At 41.7% G+C, this 18,015-nt stretch overlaps 1 protein-coding gene across 2 annotated transcripts in view; it reads left to right on the forward strand.

Annotated features, from left to right (window-relative positions):
* ERBB2 (erb-b2 receptor tyrosine kinase 2) overlaps positions 1-18,015 on the forward strand; it is a 51,380-nt gene that overhangs the window by 22,420 nt on the left and 10,945 nt on the right. For both annotated transcript variants that reach the window (XM_042473566.1, XM_042473567.1), the window contains exons 4-20: positions 989-1,123; positions 2,650-2,718; positions 2,890-3,005; positions 4,104-4,245; positions 4,669-4,785; positions 5,322-5,448; positions 6,249-6,322; positions 6,484-6,574; positions 7,963-8,162; positions 9,947-10,079; positions 10,539-10,629; positions 12,694-12,854; positions 13,313-13,360; positions 14,785-14,923; positions 15,982-16,104; positions 16,956-17,054; positions 17,253-17,438. In XM_042473566.1, the coding sequence (XP_042329500.1) occupies positions 989-1,123; positions 2,650-2,718; positions 2,890-3,005; positions 4,104-4,245; positions 4,669-4,785; positions 5,322-5,448; positions 6,249-6,322; positions 6,484-6,574; positions 7,963-8,162; positions 9,947-10,079; positions 10,539-10,629; positions 12,694-12,854; positions 13,313-13,360; positions 14,785-14,923; positions 15,982-16,104; positions 16,956-17,054; positions 17,253-17,438 (2,051 nt within the window). The remainder of the gene's footprint in view (positions 1-988; positions 1,124-2,649; positions 2,719-2,889; positions 3,006-4,103; positions 4,246-4,668; positions 4,786-5,321; positions 5,449-6,248; positions 6,323-6,483; positions 6,575-7,962; positions 8,163-9,946; positions 10,080-10,538; positions 10,630-12,693; positions 12,855-13,312; positions 13,361-14,784; positions 14,924-15,981; positions 16,105-16,955; positions 17,055-17,252; positions 17,439-18,015) is intronic.

The following is an 18,015-nucleotide window of genomic DNA, read 5'->3' on the forward strand; positions in this document are numbered from 1 at the left end:
CTGAAATTGGTCTTTGCTACCTTCAAGAAGAAATATAGTGAAGAATTACATTCCTGTATCTGTACAGTAGGAATGAGAATCAGAGTTGAGTCCCATTGAGATCAATGGCTCCCAAAATCCCCCCCTCTCAATAGCTACATTCCTGTAGGATTGAGCCTGAAACTACCTGCCAGTAAGAAATCCTCTGTTTTAATCTTGTCTCTGTCATGATCACATTTGATGGCCTTAGGCATACTACACTCAACTTCCACTGTTACCACCACCTCTTGTAATATGATCTACTTCACATGGTTGTTGAAAGGATTACAGTGAAATAATGTAGGTGTGCACACTTCAAACACTATTAAGAGCTAATAGGGTGGGTGAGAGAGAGATGACTCGCATAGATGTGTGGGATGTATTTCCTTTCCCCCAGTCATGCCATTTTACTTTCTTTAATTCCCCTCTACTTGGTTTCAGTGGTCGAGAAGGGAAGCACACCAGCCTGGGTATCTTCTCTACCACTGCAAGGCAAAGAGAATAATGGGGGGAGCTTGTGAGAGAATGGAAATGCATCTATACTCACCTTAACACCTGGTTTCTATAGGCATAAGTGAGGTCCCTGGGGAAGATGCTCCATCCATCTCATCTTAATCAGAAATAGGAAGATTTACTATTTTGGATTACGCTTCTTAGAATCCCCACCTTTTCATGGTCAGTGGCCATGCTGGCTGGGGAATTCCAGGAACTGTAGGTAAAACAACAATGTTTCCCAGCTCTGACCCTAATCCCCTTTAGCTAGTGGATGTATGAGTAGAGTTTGTTCTGTAAACTGTTGTACTATGGAAATACTAACAACATTATTCTGTATTTATTGTGGCTCAGTAAAGAATGGCTGAATTTCAAGACGGATTAATAGATTACACTAGACATTGTCCAAGAAACCAAAACAAAGAATGCCAAAGAGCTAACAGAATCTGTTTTTGCCACCCTTTTTCTCTCTCTCCAGAGATCTTGAAAGGTGGTGTGATTGTTAAAAGGAACCCACAACTGTGCTACCAAGAGACCATCAATTGGGAGGCCATTTTCCATAAACACAATGAGCACAATGACACAGAGATCAATAGCCAACGACTTCGGATGTGTAAGTGTCTTGTTGTTTAGGTTCTGGATTGCCTGGAGATTTAGAATTCTATGTTACACTAAATCCTAAATTTATGAAGTTGTGTTGCCAGGGGCAGATTACATCTGTAGAATTTCTCATTTTATCTTTTGAATAAAACTCATGATTCTAGTTTTTCTTTTTGTTTTTCTTTTTTAATCAAAGTGTGGCCCCAGTGGTGCAAGGTAAGCTGAACTATGCAGATATATAAATATTATGTGCAAATTATTTGAGTTATGCACATTGCCATATATGTGCATGTTCAAGGCAGCTTTCTCTTCTATATGACTATGGAAAGAAAATATCTATTCACGACACTGAAGCCACAATTACTGGATTCTTTTGGCATTGGTGGTTATAGCAGTCATTGTCTCAGACCTTGGAAACATTACTTTTTCAGATTACAATGCATGACTGGGTCAAAAAAAATCACCTTTCCAAGTTTTGTATTGCCCATTCTGTTTCCAGTCCAATTTCAGAGCCATAAGGGCTAAAAGCTCAAACCAAAGTCTCATGTTCTTAAAATGCTCAATTTACAGTTTTCTTGTCCCTTTGGTACCTGACTCTGGCCCTTTCTACAGTACCTAGGGTTCAATGAACATGTTGCACTGTAAACTGTTCATATTAGCTTATTTCCTCCCACAGTTTCTGTATGGCCCCTGCTGCCTTATTCAGACTATATGAATCAACACCAGCTCTATTTCCATCATTTTGGAAATTCCCTGCTTCTGACCCTAGATGCCATAATTCTGCCCTTTGGCAGACCAGCCCAGCACCACTTGGATTCCCAGCTACCATAAGGGTTCTGTGTAGTCCATGTCTAAACAGCACAACTTCTGTATCCAGGAAGCAGAATTGCTTCTCCTGCATAATCTGTAATGAATTGCATAATTTCTCTTAATGCCTGCATTTATTCCGCCATGTTTTCTGAGTTGCCTGGGTTTGCTAGTCATGGGGAGGACAAAGGTGGTACACAGAACTCTTCCAGCTGCTGATGATCTTATTCAGCTAGCTCTCTGGTATCTGAGGCTGCAGCAGGATCAGTCCACACATTTTAAAGCTTATCACTGCAATAGTAAGGGGCTAGAATCTTACTTTTAGCAAAGAAAGAAGGAAAGCCAACAAACAAATATTGTCAGGAAATACTACATTTTACACTGAAAATTTACTTTTTTGGACTGCCATTGACAATACTGTCTGGGGGATTCTGGGAGTTATAGTCCCCAAAAATAGTTTTTCCAAACTATATTTATGGAATCCCAGGATATATTCATAATACCTTCGTTTTTTGAACTGGCACATCCCAGACACAAGCTTGGACAAGCTAATTTTTTGTTCTCAAGCTGTCCAAGGGAGATCCTGGCTGCTGTAGTCTTAAAAAGTGACTTTTCAAATCTGTATCTTGTATCCTTTCCAAGTCTGTCATTCTTTCTCTAGTTTTCCATATATCCACCTCTTAGATGGGGATTCACTGCTTTAAGAAGATCTGTGTTTTCACTCCCTGCCAGGCCCTGACTGCAACCGAATCTGCCCCAATGGCCACTGCTGGGGAGAATCAAAAGGAAGTTGTCAGACACGTGAGTATGGGCAGCAGCTGCTTGGGATCTGGGGAAAGGATGTACTAAAATGTGCAGATTTACATGGGATCTGGCGTTTAGAAAATGGATACATTTTAGTTCGGTTCAAATATCCCTGGTACCATGACTGGAAAGGAAACCCCTTTAAAATTCTCTTTTGTCCCCTGTTAGTGACAAGCACAATCTGTGCCAGCAGCTGCGCCAGGTGCAAGGGCAGGCGACCAACAGATTGTTGCCATGAGCAGTGTGCAGCAGGATGCACAGGACCCAAACATTCTGACTGCCTGGTGAGTGTATGCCTTTTGAGGTAGATGGGCCCCACAATGTTTCTGTGATGGTTATTTCTCATTATTTATACAGTATGTGGGTGCTGCTAGATTACTTCTCTTCCCCCTTTTCTTTTCATATTTGACGAGGCCTTTGTTGGAACCTGAGAATTAACTGATTTCCTCCGCACTTTCTACCTATAAAAAAGTGGTGTTACCAGCTGCTAAAGCCATCTCTTTATTCAGCCAATTGCCTGACTGATAGCCCAGGATGATCCATTAACCTTCCATCAATGGTGCTAATGGTTAAATATTTTTTCTTGAATGGGCAGTTCACCAGCAGGGGCAGAGTCATCTGAAATGATTCACTGATTAGGGGTGAAAGTGCAAGTGAAGAGAGAGAAAGGAGCATAAAATGAAAAATTCTGACTGACAATCGAGTATAGGCTTAAAATGTTCTCTGAGGATCTGTTGCCAGTATCAGGAGTGGCTGATTACTTTGAACCAAACTGTCAGCCCAAGCCTCCAATGATAAGGGATTATGGGTGTTTCCGTCCAGAGCATCTTCAGGACTTAAAATTCCCTTTTTTTTGTTACGTGCATTTGATTTCACTCCAACCTATGGCAACCCTATTGTTCAGAGGTGGTTTGTCTTCTTCTGAGGCTGAAAGAATGTGACTTGGGTTGTCATGGCTGAGCAGAGATTCAAACCCTGGTCTCCTAAAGTCCTCAACATTCAGACCACTATGCCACATTGTCTCAACCCTTTGAATATATGCTGTACTTACATGTTGTCTGTACAGTAAAGGTTAGAGAGACAATGCAAGGCTTCAGTGCTCTCCTCTCCAAAAGGAACTAGTCCTGGAGCGCTGCCGTGAAACTACTTGCCACTCAGAAGATGGAAACAGGTAAAAAGTTTTATAGGCTGTGCCATTAAAATATTGAGTCATATTTATAAAAGCTAATCACCATATATAACTTGTTTGTCTTCTATGTTTTGCTGCTTTCTCTCCTTGCAACTAACACATTTAGTCATCACAATGTTGTCTTCTGGATGTTGTGTATGGATCTTCTAAGAATAAAGTGTGTTATAAACTCTCCCCCTTTCTGTTTCTCCAGGCCTGTCTGCACTTCAACCACAGTGGGATCTGTGAACTCCATTGCCCACTTTTCATCAACTATAATCCAGACACCTTTGAGTCCATGGTCAATCCAAATGGGCGCTACACTTTTGGAGCAACTTGTGTCACTGAATGCCCTTGTAAGGCTCTGTCATCCTGAAAGGATTGTTTCATATGCTTTTTATCCCTCCTAAATATTTTTAGATGGCTTTCAGATAAACATACCTGGTCAGTGCTGTCTGGAGTGAATTCCAATGCAACCAAACAGTGGCTCTATTCATGGTAGAAAACCTTGTGCACTCACCATATAGCTGACTGCATGTGATGACTGTGTGTATGAGAATAAATGCTATCTATGAGCTAGAAAGCCATGCTGGTTATAGCCCCAAGCTCTTTCCATAGCCCATTTTACAAAATCAACAATGGATTTCTGATTGTAGTTTTGCATTAGTGTGATTTGTGGCAGGCCCTGGGGCGAAGCATTCCCCTCTGGACCTCTGGATTTGCCCACTCATAGTGTAGAGAATGTAGAGTCTTATTTATTTATCCTTCTCCTATTACAGATAATTACCTGGCTGCAGAGGTGGGTTCTTGTACTTTGGTTTGTCCCCAGAATAGCCAGGAGGTGAGTGTGGGCACCCTGCAGAAGTGCGAAAAATGCATCAAGCCTTGCCCAGAAGGTAAGAAGACAGCAGCCCTTGTCTTATTTAGAATTTCTTTTTTAAAAATGTGTTTATTTTATTAGTTACATTAGTAGCCCACCTTTCTTCCAATGAGCTTGGGTGACCTGCTTGACTATGGTCCTCACAACTTTATTCTCACAATAGCTCTTTGTGGCAGGTCAGGCTAAGAGACAGGGAATGCACCAAGGTCACCCAGTATGCTTCATGGTTCAGAGGGGACTAGAACAAGGATTTTTCACTTCTCAGACTAACACTGTAGCACCTCCACCACACTGATTTAGCAGCAGTTTCAAGAATCTGTAGTATTCAGCAGTCTGATTACTCTACCTATTGAGCTTGTGGCTTTTTGTTGACTCCAGAGCAGTATCTCCATACTGTTCAGCGCCTGGAATTATTTAACCTTTGCCTTCTGATGCCTCAGTCCAAAGCTCCAAGGTTGGTGGCTCATGTCATCTACAGAGCTCACTGGTGCCTATAGATGTATACAGATCTGCTCCACAATTTTTCTTTCATAACATTTTTCTCATTCATAGGCTGCTATGGCTTGGGGATGGGCTCTTTGAAAGGAGTTCATGCTGTCAGCGCCACCAACATCCATCACTTTGCCGGCTGCACAAAAATCCTCGGCAGCTTAGCTTTTTTTCCAGAGACCTTTGCAGGGTAAGCAACTAAGCATATGGGTATGAAGGGTGGAGTGGAAGAGTGTACCTGTTTGCGAGGTGCATGTCTTGTGTGACATGGCCCTGGTGTTAGACGTGAACTTTTGTGAGAGTAGTGGAGGTAGTTCTGTTACTCTTTTAATCAGTTTTATAATGTTTTAATGTGATTTTAAATTGGTTTTTAAAGTTTTTGTAAACAATTTTAATTGGTTGTTCTGGAAGCCACCTTTAGTCCTGTGCTGGGAGGAAGGCGGCATATAAAATAAATAAATAATACTCCTATTGCTCTGCAATGAGTTCTTTTTAAAACTAAATGGCAAAAACAGTGAACAGGAAGCAACAAAAATAGAAAAGTGACACCAAATGCCATCAGGTTTATTCTGCTGGTGAATAGAAGCCCTTCCTAAAAGTTCAAGCTCTAATTTCCTTTTGAGAATAGAAGAGAAAAATGATAAAGAAGAAAAGAAAGAAGAAATGAAGAAAATGAAGGAATTACATTCATATTCCAGGAGCTGGAGTAGATGATGTGGGGGAATGGCTAATTATTAGGCAGTTGTGATTTGTAAGGAAAATGGTAGCTGTATGAACAGTGAGGACAGGAAAGCTATTGATGGAGTAGAGATGGAGGTGATCTGATTAATCTCTTGTAGCTTTATTAGTTGAATAGGATCAAAGTAATTGCCACTAAAAATAACAAGGCTTCAGAATCTCATGTAACAAGAAGAGGTAGAGGGGAATGTTTAGGTTTGTATGGATGTTCCTATTGTTTTCCATAATTTTGTTCTCTTCTTTTCTGTTTAGAGATCCTGAGACCAATACCCCACCCTTGGATCCTCAGCAGCTTAAAATTTTTGAGAACCTGAAGGATCTAACTGGTATGTAGGAAGTTATTTCTGGGTAATCCTGAACTCATCCTCATCCTAGACAAAAGGGTTGTTCTGGTGTTGTGGGGAATACACTGTAATCTAGGTGTAGATTACAGTAATCTAGGTACTGTGGTGTTTCATTGAAGAAGCCTAACTTTGTGTTTTCACAGGCTATCTTTACATCGAATCATGGCCAGAGACCCTCTCAGACTTGAGCCCTTTCCAGAACCTTCAGGTGATCCGGGGTCGAGCACTCTACAAGTAAGTTCTTTCTCAGGATTTCATCTCTTGCCACATTGGCTAAGCTGTGAATCCATCACTTAAAATATGAACTCATGTGTGCTACAAACTTGCTGGATGGCCTTAGGAAAACGTTCACATTTTTATGACTGTTGTCATCCCCAATGAATCTGATTGCTTCCCATTGTTCTCTCCCCTGCACCTCCTTTTTCAGGTAGACAGGTGAATGGTGACAGGCAAAATTAGAAGCTTGTCAGTAGTCACCAATGGGCAAGTATTCTCCTGCATTCATAAAATATGCTTGCATTTATGGAGTGATCATGAGCAATCCCCCATTTTCAATAAAATACATTTTTTTTATTTCCATCCCCTGATCAACCTTCACCTCAGGTACATTCAAGGGTTTCAGGGAGCTCTACTACCTCTCCTAAGGGATCTCTGCAATTCATCCTCCCCTTCCAGGCAGCTCATGTTACAGGTGACAGGAACATTAATCAGGAATCAGCCTTAAGTGAGGGCAGAACCACGATCATTCTGCCAGTTGGCTGTACTGTGTTACAGACAAGTTGGGATCTCTGAGAACAGTCACTCTGCCTCTGCCTCCCAGCTTTTTCCCCTTGTGATGGAAGCCTACATAAAACAGGGGGAAAGAGAGAAACCCTAGCCTGAGGAGGGACAACGTGTGGCCTTCCAGATATTGTTGGCCGGCATCTCCCATGAGCCTTAGCCAGCATACCCAGTGGTGACAAATGCTGGAAGGTGCAGTCCAAAAACATCTGGGAAGTTACCTATTTCCTCCACAGTCTGCTGTACATTCTGCCTGTTCTGGAATGCAAAAGGAAAGTGAGCCTAGATTCCAAGCCTATGTTTCTCTTCACTTGCATAGCAATACATAAAAAGGACCAGAAATGAATACAAAGGAACTTTATTGTGTCAGTTTGTCATAATGAAATGGGTAGATAATGTCAAAATTACTAAATAATTATCTTATTTTATTTGAAATCTTTCTCCCAACCCTGTTAGTCAACATTCTTGTGGCGTTTACATTATTTTCAAATGCAATCAAATAGACAGTTGGGATCTCTTGTTTCTTTTGTGGTGTGTGAGTGTGTGTGAGAGAGAGAGACAATTTCATAGGGTTTTCTTGGGCAAGGAATACTCAGTGGTATTTTGAAATGCAGCCTACAGTACCTGGTATTCATTGGCGGTCTCCCATCCAAGTACTAACTAGAGCTGACCCTGCTTAGCTTCTAAGATCAAACCAGATCTGGTGTCTTTATGGTATTTAGGCCTGTTAGTAGATTAATAAATATCTAGCATGGTGGGCATGGATAAACAGATACAATGGTTATTTTGGCCATGTTCCTTTGCCCTTTCTAATTAGAGAAGGATTTTTTCCCTTTTGACAGTGGAGCATATTCCCTAACATTGCAGCACCTCAACATCACTTCTCTTGGCCTGCGTTCACTTCAGGAGATCAGCAGTGGGATGGTCCTTATTCACCACAACCCAAACCTGTGTTTCATCCAAAGTGTGCCATGGGGCGATATCTTCAGAAACCCCAGGCAGACACTATTCCAGAATGATAACAACCCAGCTGAGCAGTGTGGTAAGTGAGTGTGTAAGTATGTGAAAACTACCCCAGATTAGTTTGCATTTTTAAAAAAGCATGACAATTAAAGTACATATTTTTGTGTGCAGTTTCCCCTAATATATGGATTTTTTTGGCACATTTTCCCAAAGGCACATACAGCGTGCCCATTTATGCTGAAAGCCATGTGACAGAAATGGCAATGGTGCACATGCCCATGGTGCGAGCACCACACTGTTTTCATTATTTTCAATGGGGCTCAAGCATATGCACTATTTGCCTTATATGAGGGGGAGGTCCGGAACAGATTCCCCCCGTAAGACAAGGCACCACTGTATTTTCCTATACAACTTTTGAAATGGAAAACTTCATGACACAAATTGATACCAAGAACTGAATGATAACGGCATTAATCACTTAGCCCAGGCGTTTTGAATCAAGTCAGTTTGAAATTTGGTCAGTTTGCTTTAAAATATGAACTAAATTAAATTCTCCACCACCCCTAGAATTGACCTCTTTTGTTATTTACATGCCCACCTTGTTCATTGAATGAGGAACTTTGGGTGCAAAGACTGCTGGTATCACTCTAGTATGAGTGGCATATGGGCAAGGAGAGCAGAATCCTTTCCTATCTTAAACTCTCCATATTCCATTACTCCAAGTGTTCTTCTCCTAGCATGATTCCGGGGATAAAAGTACAAAAAGTAATGGTCCAATGTAAGAAAAGGCTAGGCACCTCCTTCAGGTTAAATTAGACCCCTTTATCCAATCATTGTTCCATTTCAAACACCTTCCTAAAAACCTTCTAACAGACTGAGAGGCTGTGCAGAACTCCCCTAATGGGTGGCCTGCAGCTGCCTGCAGCTGCGACAGATCAGGATTACGGCAACCGCATGCCGCAGCCTCAATCTGGCCTTTCCAGGGTGCAATAGATGCAGTGCCACGGCTTTAAGGTGCTCCTCTGGTGCTGCATTGTGTGGATGCAGTGCCAGAGGAACGCCGCACTGTGTTGGGCGGAGTCAGGGCATGCATCATGTGGACACTCACCCAGACCATCCCCAGGCTGGCTTTTATGGCCAGTGTGCACAGCCCCTTATTTCCCAACAGTCTTCCTGGAAGCACAAACTTCTGGATATCCTTAAGGTGCCCACATCCCCCAAAGAGATGATTACTTGGAATTCTGGCATGGCATTGAGCTCCCCAGTATTTCTTCCATCCAAACACTGCAATATTTCTCTGAAATGAGCCATATTGTTCAACTTCCATATCATGAGTGTCAGTGAGGGAAATGCTTGTACTCACTCTATCAAATCAGCAGTGGGATACTATTTGGTAGATCTATGCTGCCCTTCCATCAGAATTTGGGGGATTTAACTGTATGGCTATTGTTTCTGTCTCATTTGAAGATCACCTTTGTTGTTGTTACGTGCCCCCAAGTGAACTCTGACTTATGGCAAAGGATTTCTTGCCACAGTTTATTCAGAGGATATTTGCCATTGCCTTGGTGAGAAAGTGTGCCTTGTCCAGGGTCACCCAGTGACCTTGGCTGAGCAAGGATTTGAACTTCTGGCTCCTGGAGTCTTGAGTCCAATACTCAAACCACTACACCATGCTGGCTCTCTCCTCTCATTATCTTGGTTAATTGTCAGCTTTCTCTTCAGTGCTGACACTGTTTTGATTAATTCTCCTTATCAGGAATGTAGCACCTCCCTGAACAAAGTTCTGCCTCTTTCAAAATAAATGTTTTTGCTGTTAAGCATGATAATGGGGTACAAGATGTATCCTTGATCTTCTCTCCACAGAACGCCAAGGCCAGGTTTGCTTTCCCCTGTGCTCCCAGGGATATTGCTGGGGACCAGGAGCAACTCAGTGCATGTCCTGTAATGGCTTTCTGCGTGGGAAGGAATGTGTTGAGACCTGCAACGTTCTGGATGGGTATGTCACAAGGAGAGTCATTTTTGCTTAGCATTGTGGTGGGAAAAATTGTATCAGGGAAGATAGTGATTCTACGGGTTTTCTAAATAAAATTACTCTGGCACAGTAAGATCTAGAAACTAGATAAATTTCTTTCCTCATAAAAATAAAAATTATTCTTCTTTGGGATGTTGGGTCCCTTGGAATGTTGTGTTTTCATTGCCCTTTGAAGAGATGTGAAGATAGATATGCACAGTATCCTGCATTTTAAAAAAAATCACAACCAATATGGAAAAAAAAAAAAACCAACCACCACATTCATGATAAAATTATAGTGATGAGAACTGGCAAGTGGATTATACTTAATTGTGGATTGCAAAAATCTGTACTGTTCTGAGACATAAAAGGAAGCTGGGAGGAGAGGAAGTGAGACTAGCTAAATTTTGTATTGATTTAATTTTTCAATAACTTTCCCTGCAGAGATATCAGGGAATATGCCAATGGAACACGGTGCTTTCCCTGCCATCCAGAGTGCATGCCCCAAAATGGAACAGAGTCCTGCAATGGCTCGGTAAGGGCAGAGACTGTGGAAGGGACAGGCTGAAGTTATATCTTACTATATTTTGAAGCTGCCTTTTATACATTCATATTTTTTCTACCATTTGCTAAGAAGTGCATGCATCCATTGCCTCTCTTCCAATCCAGCCTTAAAATCTAATACTGTAAAAGAAATGGTTGACTTGATGCTTGTCAAGTTGAAAATGTTACTCTGCAAGAAAGTTGTCAAATGTCATCCACATCTGTATGGCTCTAGCACACATAACTTTCTAGAGCAGCAGATCCATCATGGAATCCTTTCCATGCTGACTTTCTGCCTATGTATCCTTGAGCATGTGCTGTGGGTGCTGTTGGAACTGTTTCCTAAGCCATGTGAGTTTGTTGCAGCACAAGTGACCAGAGTCCTATGGCACAGTAAAAACCAACATATTTATTTCCATGTGAACGTATGTATGCTATAGCCAGTGGATGTGGGTTTTACAGAAAAAGTAGAACTGGAAAATGTTCTTGAAAATTTTTCACTGCTGTAAATAATGTTATTTAATTTACACATTTGGTTTAAATACTGTATTCAGACACATTCAGTTCTTTATGTGGGAATTATTTTAGTGGAATATTTGTAATGATACAGAGAGAATAACATATATGTCGGGTATATTTAACAACGACGACAGAATAACAATGACGACAAAAGGACTACACCTGAAAGAACTCCCCTTTTAAAGTCACATACCTAAAGAGAACTGTTGCTGAAATAGCTGGTAACGTTTAACTTTCGTGAAGTTGAAGGCTTTCACGGCTGGCATCCATAGCTTTTTGTAGGTTTTTCAGGCAATTAGGCCATGTTTAACTTTTCTTTGCTAAATTATAACGGTAGCACCTTTAGCTTCACTCACTTTCTGCACTACTATCATTTCTGTTTCAAGTTGAGAAAAACTGATTCAGTTCAACTAGTTGAACATGTTATTTCACTAAAGACTGTGAGTCTGCAGGCACAGACAACTCATTACATGTTACCTTGACTGTTTGAACCTGTGATTGACAAACAAGAGAGTTTGTGAAATAGAAACAAGCTTAGCAATGTGTTCATTGGTTGGTCTATTCCTCTGAGCACAAGAGTTGGTCAGTGCTTGTCTCCTTAGAAGAATAATTAGAGCATATCCTATATTTACTTCATCTAGCATGATTAATTGAAGTACAAAAGCTCAAACAACGTGATGTGGGAAATTTTCTGCAGCAAAATACAGCATTGGAAAAATGTCCAACCCGCTTCTCTGGTTATGCTCCACATAATCATATTAGCTTATTTTTTCTTTTTTTGGAAAAGCACAAACTGATATTTGGGCAAAGGCTCAAGCAGTTATAGTTGAATATTGGCGAGCTTAATTAAAAGCCTCTGGTCTAATCTGCACTGCAGAAATAATGCAGTTTTTGACACTGCTTTAACTCCCATGGCTCAATGCTATGGAATCCTGGGATTTGTAGTTTTATGAGCTTCTTTCTTGGAGAGCATTGGTGCTGCAGCAAACCACAAATCCCAGGATTCTGTAGCGCTGAGCCATGGCAGTTAAAGCAATGTCCAGCTGCATTATTTTTGCAGTGCAGATTAGACCTTTGTCTCAGACAATGAAGTGGTTACTAGCTGTTTGTTAATAATAGAGAGCATGATCCAGCCAGAGTGAAACACTTAGAAGCTTTGTTGAGTTTAATGGGAGAATGTTAAGCATGAGCTTAACTTTTACACTGAAATGAGTAGGCTGTCTTTAGTGCCCACGATATTGTAATATCCAAGTTGCCCAACTTTTTACTTCATAGGTTATGAAATGTATAACAACACTATTTTCCTGAGGCATCTTTGCAACAACTCCAGACTTGGTGACTCCAAATTCCTAGATTCCTATCAAGTACCTGAGTTTCTACTGATTTGTAGGTTATGTCCATTTATGGCTACATCAGTACATGGTGAACTTTTATGGAAAAATAATAGGCTGATAGTTACATCAGCTGGAATGAATGAATACCTTCCCATTGCATCTAATGGAATGTCTTCCCTGACACCATTTCCCCCCCTATTTAGGAGGCAGAGCAGTGTGTGGCTTGTGCCCATTACAAAGATGGCCTCTCTTGTGTGGAGCGGTGTCCCAGTGGTGTGAAGATTGATAACTCTTTTGTCCCCATCTGGAAATATCCTGATGATGAAGGCCTTTGTCAGTTCTGCCCAATCAACTGCACACACTCGTGAGTTTTTAACAGAAATTAGGCTTGCTGGGGAGTCTGAATGGAATTGCCCCTTAGTATTCAGTTGGTAACTGGTAACCTATATTGGAAAGGACAATGAAAGGACCTTTTAAAAAACCCTTCAGCACTAGGCATGCTGTCTATAACTTCATCAGGCACAAATTTTGTGAACATTAATCCTCATTAATTTTTATTGATGTGCTTCTTTTCTCATTATGATACTTTGTGCTTGTTAACACTTTTTGGACCGGCAGTTTGGAGTTGCCTGTAGTCTGTATTCATTGGTCATTTTAACTTGTTAAACATGCAGAAAATTTAATTTGCAGGGCAAATTAAAACAGCCACACTCATAACAATGGTGAAGCAGTCTTAGAGTTCTGTGCTGAATGTTTCTGCTTAACATCTAAATATTCCTAAATGTAGCGATTGTGTAACATGGCTGGTGTTTCTCTCTCCAGGTGTGCAGTACGAGATGAATTTGGCTGCCCAGTGGATCAGAAACCTGGGTATTGGACTTTTCCTTTATTATCTCACCTTTCTACTATGTAACTCAATATGGTATATGTAGAGCATATTGCCTGGAATCTTGTTAGAGATGCTCACATGTTTGTCTTTTTTTTGGATGGAGTGCTACTCTGTAGCTGTTTGGATAGAGTCCCAAACATTTCCCTTTTCTCCTGCATCTGTCAATCCCTGGGAGGAGTTACTGCTCTGTTGCTTATTGGTGGGGACTGAAGGAATGGAAGAACAGTTCATATGATGTAACTCCAAGAGGAAGGGTGTACCCCACCTGTAAGAGAACACCAATTTTCTTTCTCCTCTGAACTGAGATGAGCTGGTCTGTCAATGTTTGAATTGTCTCCCCTCCCTCTTCTCCCTGTTGGTAAGCATCAGCAGTGGCCTCTTTGGGGCTTGACGGTTGCAGAAGCAGGGATGATTTTTAAAAGGGAGCAAAGGGTTAGAGGGTAGCTTTTTGTACCCCATCCAAAAAAGATACACACAAAGTATGGGCACAGAATTGCACAGGCAAAACATTACCTACTTGATCTAGGATTTTGGCATTGTGTGTGTTGCCTAGAGGGTGGGGAGGGGGACATTGAGAAGGTGTCAGATTTTGGAATGGTTTATAGCATATATTTTTTGAAGAAACAAAACTACACTAATGTGCATAATTGTTCTGGAAAACCTTAGCTTCTAGGTTTGTTTGTTTTTAATGACGTTGTCTTTCCTACACAGACATTATCTACACAGACAACCTTTCAGAGCTGTTGCTTAAGAAATGCAAAACATTTTGGTGCACTGTCAGTTTTTTCCCCGCATCATTGCTGCAGCAACCAAATGGCGCAGCAGCAATGCGTTCCCTCTCGGAAGCAAAAAGAAGCTGCCCAAAACAACTTCCTGGAAGGGGTGTGATAATGACATACGCATGTCATTATTGCGCCTCTTATGGCCAGAGACATTTGGGCATGCAGACGGCCGCACGTCATTGTCACACGTCCCGTGTAGGCGGGGCACCGACAAGATTGCACATGGGCTCCGCTAGAAGAGCTAGATGCGTATGGATGCCTGGCCCTACGGAGCCCTTGTATTGGCCCCAGACCGGCACAAAGCGCCCATCTGTACTGGGCCCTATTCCTCTTCCAGGGCAGTGTTTATGCTCCTTGGGCATTGAACAGTCAAGCAAGGCAGTCATACAACAGATTACCAATTTTTGTCCATATGTGTATAACACGAAAAGGGAGGAGCCAAGAGACATGGAATTTCACAAACATTGCAAGTGGAAAGAAATCTTTATGCATCTTTTCTGGATGCTGGTAAACTCCCAAATGCTGAAGAGGTAAAAAGTGAGGGTTGTCTTCCATAAGAGCATAAGGGGTGGCCCATCCTTTCTTTTTTGACTATTCATTTTCCATCTCTTTCCAATTTTCAGCCAGGCTACCTCCATCATAGCTGGTGTGGTGGGTGCTGCCCTTGCTGTGGTACTGTTGCTTATCATTATTGTTTGCATCAGCCGTCGGAAGCAGCAAGAGAGGAAACATACAATGCGTCGACTTCTGCAGGAAACTGAGGTATGGTTGGCAGTCATAACTTCTCTCCTGTCACCTGTGGGATAGAAATGGTAAAGAAAGGGGCTGAAATATAGCTGGCTTGAAGATTCCCACAATATATTTAATGCTAGTTACATTTAAGTGTTTTCAAAAGGCTGAAATACGACCATTAGGAAAACATCTAGAATCTGTGCTGTTATAATACCTCTTTTTAGGCCAAGCAAAGAGGCCCAAAAATATGTATGTGAACTTTTAAGGCCTATATATCACTTCATAAGGTAAAGTGTTTAAAAAAGCAGGAGGGCTGGGAAAAGGGGAGGTGGAAAATCTAGTTTTAGAAGTTATGCACATTGTCTTTGAAATGGGGAGAAAGGATATTGCCTATTCTCAGATGGAAGCTCTTCGAAAGAGGTGGTGATGTTAGGCTTCATCCAGAACAAACCCAAGATTCTATGTCATAGAGGAAGCCAAAAGGTTTGATGTACTATTTTGAAAATATAAGACCTTGTAAATTGAGAACTGTTTCTCTCCTATGTGAAACTCATTTGATCTTAACAGAGAGCTGCTACACAGTTGACATTTCCCACTTGGTGGGAAATGTGTTCTTGTAAAGTTATGAATGTACTTGTTCATTGCCTCTCAGCCTTCCAAGGTTCTACATATTCCATTTAGCTGAGGTTCTGCATATTCCATTTAGCTAAGTGGAGCTTCTATGGTATAGGGGTAAAATGCCTCTGGATATGAAGAGCTGGAGGACAAACAGCAGGGAAGTCTGTTTACCTTTATGCCCTGCTTATGAACATCCCAGGTACTTATCAGTTTTAGACACCAAATGCTGAATGAAACAGATTTCTGATTTCCTACATCATGTACATGAGTTAAATAATTTTGAAGGAGCAGTGTTCTCAATAATTCTTGAAGAGCTAATTAACACTATTCTTGCTCCCTTTTCATTTTCATGTCACCAGAATTACCATATTTCTTTCTTGTGTGTGAGAATAACCAATGCAAAATACTATCTCTCTGTTTCTTACCTGCCCTTGGTACCTCCTTCTCCTTGCTTCCTGTGACTCTGCTAGTTGGTGGAGCCATTGACACCCAGTGGAGCCCTGCCAAACCAGGCTCAGATGCGTATTCTCAAGGAGACAGAATTGAAAAAAGTCAAGGTCCTGGGGTCTGGTGCTTTTGGAACAGTGTACAAGGTAAGGAGAATGGAAATTGATTGGTTAAATAGGTGTAAATGATAAGGAAGGCCTGGGTTGGTCACTTTTGAAAACCATAAAACTCTTTCTGGAGACTTTATTTGTACAAGAGTCCTATGGCTGTTCCTTGTTTATCCCTCAGGATTGTTTTCTCAAGGCAACACTCATTCCAGAGGTTATTACATCTTCCAGTACTCAGTAGATTATTGAGAAAATGAGATTGGTTTTTCAGTCAGCAGGTTCACTGCTGTTTGAAGTATTTAGTGTTTCTGGTACCACGACATCTAATATGAAGAGTGATAGTCATACTTACAAATCTGTAGTTCATACTACGCATTTACCTAATATTGCCCTACAGTTGGCTTATTAAAAAGAGCTTTGAATGGGAGCTGAAATAGATCATTTAGGACAAAAGGTGAAGAATCTGTATTTGTGCTTATTATTTGAGCCAGTGGTGAAGTTTTACTTCGACATGTGGCTCAGTATCCATTGCCAGTATTTCCACAAGCCATATACCTCCCGCATCCTTTTGCTCACAGTGGACTGTGACAACTCCCATCATCCTATGCTAGCAACAGTCCTTAGGAAGACATATATGGGAAAACATATGGTAAACTTGTCATTGTGATTACTACTGCTGAAGAGGATTGTGTGTGGATGAGCACTTTAGCCTGCAGAGTGGGGAGTTGGATCCTCCTGCTGTGTATTAACACAACATAACAACCATAGTTCTTCAATATCTGGTTTTAGTGTAGTGCTTTTGTAGTATTTATGCAGTCTCCCTTCCTCGTGCTCTTTCCTTTAGTCAAAGAAAGTCTTACTCAATGTATTCCTCTTCACTATCAATGCAGGGTGTCTGGATTCCAGATGGTGAGAGTGTGAAGATTCCAGTGGCCATCAAAGTCTTAAGGGAAAACACATCGCCCAAAGCCAACAAGGAGATCTTGGATGTGAGTGGGGAAGACATGATGAGCGTTTTTGAGTGGTGATTCCTGAAGCAGAGGGCAGCATCTCACAATGTAACACTTCCTGCTAGAATTTTCTTGAGATCTGTCCCTGTGAGTCTCCCTCCCACCCACCCCAAATCTGGCCATGTTTCCAAAGGTGATGTCTAACATTTTTCTTCTCCTCTCTCCTCCCTTACTCAGGAGGCATATGTCATGGCAGGTGTGGGTAGCCCTTATGTCTCCCGGCTCTTGGGAATCTGTCTCACCTCTACAGTGCAGCTCGTGACTCAGCTCATGCCCTATGGCTGTCTGTTGGACTATGTGCGAGAGAACAAGGACCGTATTGGATCCCAGGACCTTCTGAACTGGTGTGTGCAGATAGCAAAGGTAAGTGGCACTTCAAGGCAGCAACCAGATTTCTTGGTGATGCTCCATTGGACATATCATTTTTTTAATGAGACTTGGGATCCATCATTAGTAACATCCATCTTTCAGGCCTTTGGGGAGGGAGAGTGGGGGCAGGATTCCTGTTTCCCTCCCCAGAGCCTTCCCCATGCACACTTCCTGCTACCATTTTGAGAGAGACTGCAGAGGAAAATTGAGGTATTTCATGGGATTCTGTGGTGTTGTGTGTGTGGGTGTTTTCCTTCATTTGTTGAGCTTTCCCTGTGGTTTGGGTAGAATTTGCCCCCAAATCATGGCATTTAAAAGAAAGTTTCTGGGAGGTTGTGGGGGCTTTCAGGGACCTGTGGGGGTTTCTGGAGTCACAGCAGTGGAGTCCAGGGGGCTACATGTGACTTGTACAGACTAGATCCATAGGTTTGTCCCACTGCATCCTCCTATGTTTTCTTCCTTCTCTTAAAACAACAAATGTTCAAACAAGCAAGACAATAGTACCCTTACATGACCTATGTTAGGGCAAAACACAAGCCACTTAGATTACACCAGCTGATGAGGAGTGGAT

Source organism: Sceloporus undulatus, chromosome 6, assembly GCF_019175285.1.
Source record: "Sceloporus undulatus isolate JIND9_A2432 ecotype Alabama chromosome 6, SceUnd_v1.1, whole genome shotgun sequence".
In the NCBI taxonomy this organism is placed as follows: domain Eukaryota; kingdom Metazoa; phylum Chordata; class Lepidosauria; order Squamata; family Phrynosomatidae; genus Sceloporus; species Sceloporus undulatus.